At 37.8% G+C, this 8,330-nt stretch overlaps 1 protein-coding gene across 1 annotated transcript; it reads right to left on the bottom strand.

Moving 5' to 3' along the window:
• Nucleotides 1-1,639: 1,639 nt before the first annotated feature.
• LOC121238799 (ABC transporter F family member 1) lies at nucleotides 1,640-7,957 on the bottom strand. The gene is made up of 6 exons (XM_041135831.1): nucleotides 7,711-7,957; nucleotides 7,324-7,555; nucleotides 4,687-4,760; nucleotides 4,383-4,593; nucleotides 4,069-4,303; nucleotides 1,640-3,076 (listed from the first exon to the last, which is right to left on the bottom strand). The coding sequence occupies exons 2-6, from the start codon at nucleotides 7,546-7,548 to the stop codon at nucleotides 2,019-2,021; spliced, it is 1,803 nt and encodes a 600-aa protein (XP_040991765.1). The 5' UTR covers nucleotides 7,549-7,555; nucleotides 7,711-7,957; the 3' UTR covers nucleotides 1,640-2,018.
• Nucleotides 7,958-8,330: the final 373 nt, after the last annotated feature.

The following is an 8,330-nucleotide window of genomic DNA, read 5'->3' on the forward strand; positions in this document are numbered from 1 at the left end:
CACCTCACTAATATTCATTTGTTTCACTTCCTTCAACTTACAAACACCCAGAAAACTATTTTATAAAAAGATCATAACCATCATTTGCTCATTACCCTCCATACCAGTACATAAGCATATGTTCTTGTCTCTCCTTAGCTATGTAAAAACCCCTTTCTCAAACACGTTCATTGCACAAAATGCAACTCATTATATATTTGCTCAGCATGAATAATGTTGTCCTTGTGGAAATGACATTGGAACTCTTCCATGTACTACTTTGATAGCTTCTGCACTTGGAATATAGATTTAGAAAGATATCACTAAGCTTTTGGAATATGATGTGTGAAAGTAATTTATAATTTATAATCCATATATAGGGCATTTAAGTTTTTATGGCAAGACCCCATTGCAAAGACATGGCAAAAGTGTTGTTCCCATATATGCTGGAGGATTGCTTTTTATTAGGAAATATTGACCAATCCTCATGTTTATAATGTTGATGGGTTTCGTTGCCTTTAATCTCATTGGACCAGTTCATATCTTGTTGTCTAGGTAGGCTTTTTTGTATTATTGATCCATCCATTATGTTGTGTACCTTACGTGGACTACCTCTACTTGAAACTGTTTTTGGGCTTCTTCCTTTTTCTATTTTGGTCGCGTGTCCATTAATCTTTGTTCTGGTGTCTTTCTGTCCATTTCGAAATGCTTCTCAATCAACCATGCTCTTTAACATTGTTTGCCATGGCCATGAGTCACGACGGTGTGCAAGATAGCCCACAACATTTGGCCCCCTAGCATTTGTCATTTGGTGTTGGTGGAGTGTGCAAGATTTTTTTTTTCCCAAAGGAGAGGGTCTTCCATACTGTCAGGTCTAAAGCCTGAAGGAGTCTCGATTCTGATGGATGAGTGCTCGGGTGAGATGAGGAGACGAAAGACAAGAAAAGGTAAAGGTGTATGTGCACCCGTTGGCATTGATTGTTTGCTTCTTCCCTCATTTTCTCCTCATGATATGTTCGAGTACTCACTACTGGTTTGTTGTGTAGGTTTCTTGGAATGGAGTTCAAATAAAGGTAACACGACCCGAGATCATAAGGGCACGTCTGTGTAGGTGCAAGCGAGGGCCATCCAAACTTAAGAAAACCTCTTTAAAAATTAGAAAATTTTAATTGTAAGCAATTCTACACATTAATACGCACACCATTCAATATGATTAGTCAGAAAATAAATTTTATTAAAAATAATACTAATTTGAATTTAGAATATAAAGATAACAATATTAATACGTAAATTAATACGCAAACTTGCTTGTACATAACAAAACTCTTAAAAATTATCCCACGGAAGATATGAATCAATAGAAAAGGACTGACTGATGGTTTCTTGGTAGAAAGGGACACAATGGACTCAAATAGATCCCTTTAATAGAAGTTTCATTTATTTTTTTTCTTTTGTTGATGCCAGGAAACCTCTCCAAGTTTTCGGACCCACCCTTGCAAAATAAACCCATACCGCACATTACTTGACAACAAGAAAGCTACCAACAAATTCAAACATGATAACAGACAATAGAATCAGAAACCAGCTAAAGCCAGTTAGGTCCATTGAGTCACTATTTCCGAAATAAAAAATTCAGCAGACTTTTTGAGTGCACGATCCGTAAGAATAAAAGATAATATTTAAGAAAACAAATAAGCTCTCCAGTACATGTCATTTTCATGGAATAGAAACACTGGTACAAGATGGTTCGCATTCGCAATGGGAAGGAATTACCATTAATTTGAGCAATATAAAAATATCACTTGAAACAATAACCAGAATAACCAAAAAGCCTTCATTACCTCTGCTCTGCCTGCTGCTGCTGGTCCGTGTCTTTCTTATAATCCATAAGATAAGAACTTTACTCAGAAGCGGTTGAACACCGGCTTAACTGTAAATACTATGTAAGCCAGGGTTTACTACTGACAATAATAATTATAATAATAATAATATTATCCCTAAAGTTGGCCCCAACCTGCCCTTTGCCCCGCACGGTTGATTCATTCAGATAAACCAGCCTTTCTCTTCAGATGCCGCTTGAAGTCCATAATATCACCCTCCCACCGGGTGACGGCTTGATTCTCACACACCCATATCTCATGGGCAACCTGGTTTATGAGCCTGAAATCATGGCTAACAAGAACCAGACCCCCATCCCACTCGTTCAGTGCTTCAGCAAGAGAATCAATTGTTTCAATGTCCAAGTGATTAGTTGGCTCATCCAGCAGCAGCAAGTGGGGCTGCCTGTAAGCCAACCATGCAAAGATCACTCGGCTCCTTTGCCCATCTGATAAATTCTTCATTGGCATCACCTGGGCTTTACCAGACAGTCCAAATTTTCCAATTGCTGCCCTCATCCTCTCCTCCTCATTCCCTGGGTACTCTCTGATCATATACTGAAGTGCAGACAGTTCCATGTCAAGTTTCTCAGCCAAATGCTGATGGAACTGTGCAATTCTCAGGTGATTATGCCGCCGGACCATGCCATCAACAGGAAACAGATCACCTGTCATTAACTTCAGCAGTGTACTCTTGCCAGCTCCATTGGGTCCCACCAAAGCTATCCTTGAGTCCAAGTCTACCCCGAAGTCAATGTTCTTGTAAATAAGATTTTCAGGCGTATAACCGAATGTCACTTCCACAAATTGAAGTACTGGTGGTGGAAGCTTTCCCACATCAACAAAGCGGAAGACCAATATCTTGTCTCTCGACACCTTCTCAGTAAGTCCACCTCGCTCCATTTTTGCCAATGTTTTCTCTTTGCTCTGTGCCTGGCGAGCTAGTTTCGCTGAACCATGCCCAAATCTAGCAATATATTCCTTCATTGAAGCAATCTGCTCCTGCTCCCACTTGTATTGTTTCATCTGGTTCTCTTCTAGTTCAGCACGGGTCTGAACGTATTGATCATAATTACCGGTGTACATCTTCAATTTCTTGTTTTGCATGTGGATAATGTTTGTGCAGACACCATTCAAGAAGTCCTGGGAGTGTGAAACCACAACTAGGATTCGGTCAAACTTCTTTAAAGTCTCCTCCAACCAGACACAAGCTTCTAGATCTGTCCTCCATACAAAAAAAAAATCATCATCATCAAATTTGTCCATTTTTTCAACCATAGAATAAAACAGTCGGTGAACATTGTTTTGATAAGTAATAAAACTTCATAAAGACACTGAACATTTTAAACAAGTAAAAGAGCTGTCCAAAAAGAAGGGGGTGATGAAATCTAAACTTCAACAGTTTAAATTGGGAAAATCTAATTGTCTGTGTAACAGAGACTAGGTCAATCCTGTCTCCAAATATAATTTCCATGCAAAAAGGAAGGGGTAATGAAATGGGAGCAAAATAACCTCACTTGACATGCCAAGGAGGCTAACTGTTTTCCAATCAACCTAAACACGGGTGGGGGTGGGACAAGGCTGCATAACAGCTATAGACATACAAACAACAAAGATTATTACCACGTCTCAATCTAAAGCTTAAACTTCGGAAGTCCTACCACAAAAAAAAAAAAAAAAAAAAAAAAAAAAAAAAAAAAAAAACAAAAACAAAAACAAAAATAATCTTTCACAAAAAGACCAAACACCTTCCTCAAACAAGTTTCCATTAACAACCGACATTTCCAAACAGTATGCACAAAATGCCCAACTTGAATCACCTAAAAATTGCAGTTTAGCAAATATTCGATTTGACAATGCCAAGGATTGCTTACCATTGATTGCTGCTTAGTGAATATAAACATTATCCAAGAAGAACACTATTGGCTTCTCACAACATAATCCTACAAACACAGAGTAAGACTTGGGACTCCCTTACCCAGGCTCCACGAACTTTAAATTTGTTTAAGCTACTACACCTAAATAGGTTCTTCTAAGAGCAAAAAACATGTAACAGGGAACAAAATCCCACCAACAGACACATGCCTAGAGGTTACAGATGCATACATCTATTAAGTATCAAAAAATATATATTAATACGAAGAGCAATATATATATATATATATATATATATTGAGAAGAAAACAGCAATATTCAAATGAAGGGGACTTACCAAGATGATTAGTAGGTTCATCAAGCAACAGGATAGTTGGGTTCATAAAGAGAGCCCGTGCTAAAGCAATTCTCATTCTCCAGCCACCAGAAAAATCACAACTTTTCTTTGTCTGCATCTGCTTATCGAATCCAAGACCATACAAGATTTCAGCGGCTCGCTTCTCTGCAGTTGATGCATCTAAGGCGTCCAGACGCTCATAAATTCGTTCAAGAGGTTCTCCACCTCCATCATCCTAGAGTAAGAAAAGTATATGGAGTTAGAAGAATGTTCAAAAAGTAACAAGCACCAAAATCCAAGGTAAATCATAAGACCTGTGCAGCCAAAACTTCAGCTTCTTTCTCTAATCTCAACCTCTCCTCATCACAGCTTATGACAGCCTCTAGTGCAGACATATCAGAAGCTTCAATCTCCCTCGTGAGATGAAAAATGTCCATGTGGTCAGGTATTGGAAGCTCTCGGCACCCTATTGCAGTGAGAAGTGTAGATTTCCCACACCCATTTAATCCAAGCAATCCATAACGTCTGCACATGTATGATTTTATAATATTATTGCAGGAAGCAAAATAATGTTCCTTACATGACTAGGGTAATAGATTAAGTTCAAGACTCACGAACCTGCCATAGTTAAGCTCAAGTTCAGAATCGACTATGAGATCATGCCCATGAAACGTAACAGATAAAGATTCTATCTGTAAAGAAATAGAAGTTGGTTCATCATCAGAATTGTTCATACCAGTGAGCGACTCAACTAAAAAATATATGCAGAAAAACTCTTATTGCAAAATATTACATCCTACAAGGAATCCCAAGAAGAATTTTGCAACTTCCAATTTTGATTTTACAGATAAAAAAAGGAATTCGAAGAAGAATGAATAATTAATTATATTCAGAAGGGGTTTTCAAGTTACCCACCCTGCTGCACAACTAGAGGTTTGTCTAATTGCACCAAGCCAGCATCAATACGGTAAAAGTTAGGCACCTATGATGAGGACATCATTCACTAAATGTTGAACAATCACAATGGGTAGTAGTACAACATAATTCCAGAGAGTAGAGAAGAAATTAAACTAGAATTATGTTCTTATATGCCAGAAACACTCTTTAACAGAATTGATCTTTCTCACAGACAATATCCCAATTGGATCATCTATTGAACAGCAATATACTCCTGTCCGTTGTGCTTAGTCAGAGAGCACAAGCCCAAGTATAAATTTCAAATCAAGTACTTAAGGCCCTGAGCATTTTTAACTACTTTCATGACGTAACAGACAACATCCATATCGGATCATCCACAAAAGGAAATATATTCCACACTGTAGAGAAGAACATTAAACTAGAAATATATTCTGACATTCAAAAACAACTCTAAAGAATTGATCTCTTTCACAGACAATATCCCAATTGGATCATCAATTAAAACAGAAATATTTGCTGTCCCTTGTGATTAGCCAGAGAGTACAAACCCAAGAGTCAGATTTCAGATCAAGTACTCAAGGCCTTGAGCATTTTTGACTGCTTTCATGACGTACCTAGAGAACATCCCAAGTGGATCATCCATAAATAGCAATATATTCCTGTACATTGTGCCTACTAAGCACTTTTAATTGCTTTCATGAGTCCCTTAATACATAGAAGAGGCCATTATTTGCCTAAGGATAATAATTGAAGGCTTGGTCCATTTCCATTTCTTCCTCCATCCAATTAGGGAAAGGAAAAATTATTTTTTCTAACTAGATCGTTTTTTACACATGGAGAGGACCAAGAGGGTGCTCACAAATTGCAAGAGTATGGAAAATGGCTTCTACTTGCCTGGTGTATTTGGAGGAAAAAGAATGACAACAATGAACGACTGCTGGAGGAACTCCAAAACTTTGTTTTCTAATACTCTTGTTTTTCTGAAATCTCCAGACCTCAGTTCAACACATCCACCTTCGAGACTCGTTACCAATCCAATGGGCTTTGGCTTATGTTGATGTAATGGCCACCAAGAATATAAATGTCATGCCAGGTTAATGGGCTAGAGTTTTCTGATATTCTTGGATATTTTTCTACTCGTAGATAGGTAACCATCTTCTATAAACTTTTTTTAATTAATATAGTTCTATTACTATACAGTTAACTATACAGCTAGTATATTATTAATGTTTACCATAAACACACTGATACCCTTTTTAATTTAGACTTTTGTGTCATTTGGAAACAATAGTTTTAACTTACAAAATATACTAAAAGGATAATGTGATACACTGTTACCCATTCCCTTTGTTCAGTGTGTTTTAGTAATCCTAAAGAGTTCCACTTCTTTACACGCTATAACACACTTCTTTTGCATCTAGAGTTGATCTGTGTTATTAGAACTTCTCAACAATGCCGACATGCATGAAACCAACAATATAATATATATCCTTCCAATACCATAACCCACCCAATGAAATAATTGTATTGGAACCCAATATAAAGTATAAACCTTGAACCCAAGAAATAAAAATAATAATTGACATTAAGGGGGAAACCCCCAAATATGCCCATACTCTTCATGTTTCATTTTCTAAATAACATCCAACTATTCACAATAAAAAGAAGGAACCCATTTTAGAGGAAAGATAAATGTAACTTTATGAGCCAAACAAATCCATTGGTTTTTTTGGTGCAGGCATAACACAGCTACATTTTAGCAAATTCTACTGAATTTAGCTCGTAATTTATGCCAATTTCTTATGTTTTCAAAAGATTAGTAAACTAAAGTAAAAATCATCAGTTCCCTCTGTCCTATATTTTCTCACAGAGAACAAATTCCAAAAACCTTTCCACTCTGGAGAAACAGTTTCACTCTCTTTCGTCTGAACATTCACTCAATATGCAAAAGCAAATATCACTAAATGCAACCAGACTCAGCTTCAAACCTTATCAAGAAACTTAACTAAATGAAATGTAGTTATTAGATAGAAGACACCAAAGAAAAAGAGGTCCGTTTGTTTCATAACAAGAAAATATATTTTCTATAACTTCACGTACACCACCTTGTTTATACAAAATGAATTGGCAATGAATGAATCTATAAGAATACAAGCTGCTATGATCAAAACAAAAGACTCACCCACCTGAATCGTATTTTTCACCCAAAACTATCTGAATTCACTGCTTTCCACGAATAACATCTCAACAAATTTCACACGAATATATACACTAAAAGAGTATAAGGTAAATATCCTGAGTCTTATATTTTCAGCTAATGGATGGGGTGTGACTTACGCGGATATCTCGGGAGAGCGGATGCGAGCAGAGCACACCGGTACACGTCCGATCGGATATGGCAAAAGCATCAAATCCATTCGCCAATTTCTCAGCTCCGTTCTGAGAATCGGAAGAAACCCCCGCCGCCGATTTTGAAGATGCAGCCGCGGCCTTGCCTCCTCTCTTGGCCGCCGCGGCAGCCTTCTTCTGCGCCGCCTTCTTCTTGCTGGCGTCCGATACCATATTTAATCTGAAGAGGCACAAATCCCCCCCCCCCCCCCCACCCAAAAAAATTCAACGATCAGAAAACGAAACCCTAAGAGATTTAAAAAAAAAAAAGATTCAAAAGGAAGAACCCATCAAAGACAAGGAAAAAAACTTATTTGATAATTGGATTAAACTTACCTCTGAGGAGGGAGATCTGAGGAAGGAGAGTGTGATCGAGGAATTAGATCTAGGTTTTCTAAGGGTTTGTTCTCAAAACCCTAGGTCGAGGGTTGGTGGTGCTTTGGGTGGGTGTCGCAACAGGGGGTATATATATGTATATTCGTGTGCGACTGAAAGAGCTTTGGCGTTCCACGTGGCCAGGAGCTTGAGGGGGGAGTCCGAGTCGGAGACTACCAGCAGTTGCGTGTGAGACCCAGAGACAGAAGGTGAATGAATGTTCCCTATTACCACGTGTGAGGTCGGTCTGATTTTTTCCTTTCTTTACTCTTGAGGTTGAAACGACGCCGTCTATGTGCAACTCGCGCCCTGACAAGTTCTCATCACCACTAGTGTATTTCGTCCACGACTCCTTTGGTCATCCGTCGGATATTTTTCTTTCTTTACTCTTCAACTCGCGCCCCGACAAGTTCTCATCACAAGTAGTGTATTTCGATGACTCCATTGGTCATCCGACATTTTTATAAAGGAAGGTTTTGCTATATATAATTATTTTTATTTATTTATTGTATACTTTATTAATATAATTGGTTATAAAATACTTTAATCAATTACATTAATAGAATACGTAAAAATAACTG

The sequence above is a fragment of the Juglans microcarpa x Juglans regia genome, chromosome 7D, assembly GCF_004785595.1.
Source record: "Juglans microcarpa x Juglans regia isolate MS1-56 chromosome 7D, Jm3101_v1.0, whole genome shotgun sequence".
Taxonomy (NCBI): domain Eukaryota; kingdom Viridiplantae; phylum Streptophyta; class Magnoliopsida; order Fagales; family Juglandaceae; genus Juglans; species Juglans microcarpa x Juglans regia.

Excerpts from the sequence above, each read along its gene's own strand:
- LOC121238799 (XM_041135831.1), bottom strand. The coding sequence starts at position 7,548 with ATGGTATCGGACGCCAGCAAGAAGAAGGCGGCGCAGAAGAAGGCTGCC. Across the intron at positions 4,304-4,382 it reads CTGAAGTTTTGGCTGCACAG|GATGATGGAGGTGGAGAACC; the intron begins GTCTTATGATTT and ends TTCTTACTCTAG. Across the intron at positions 3,077-4,068 it reads TGAACCTACTAATCATCTTG|ATCTAGAAGCTTGTGTCTGG; the intron begins GTAAGTCCCCTT and ends TATGGAGGACAG.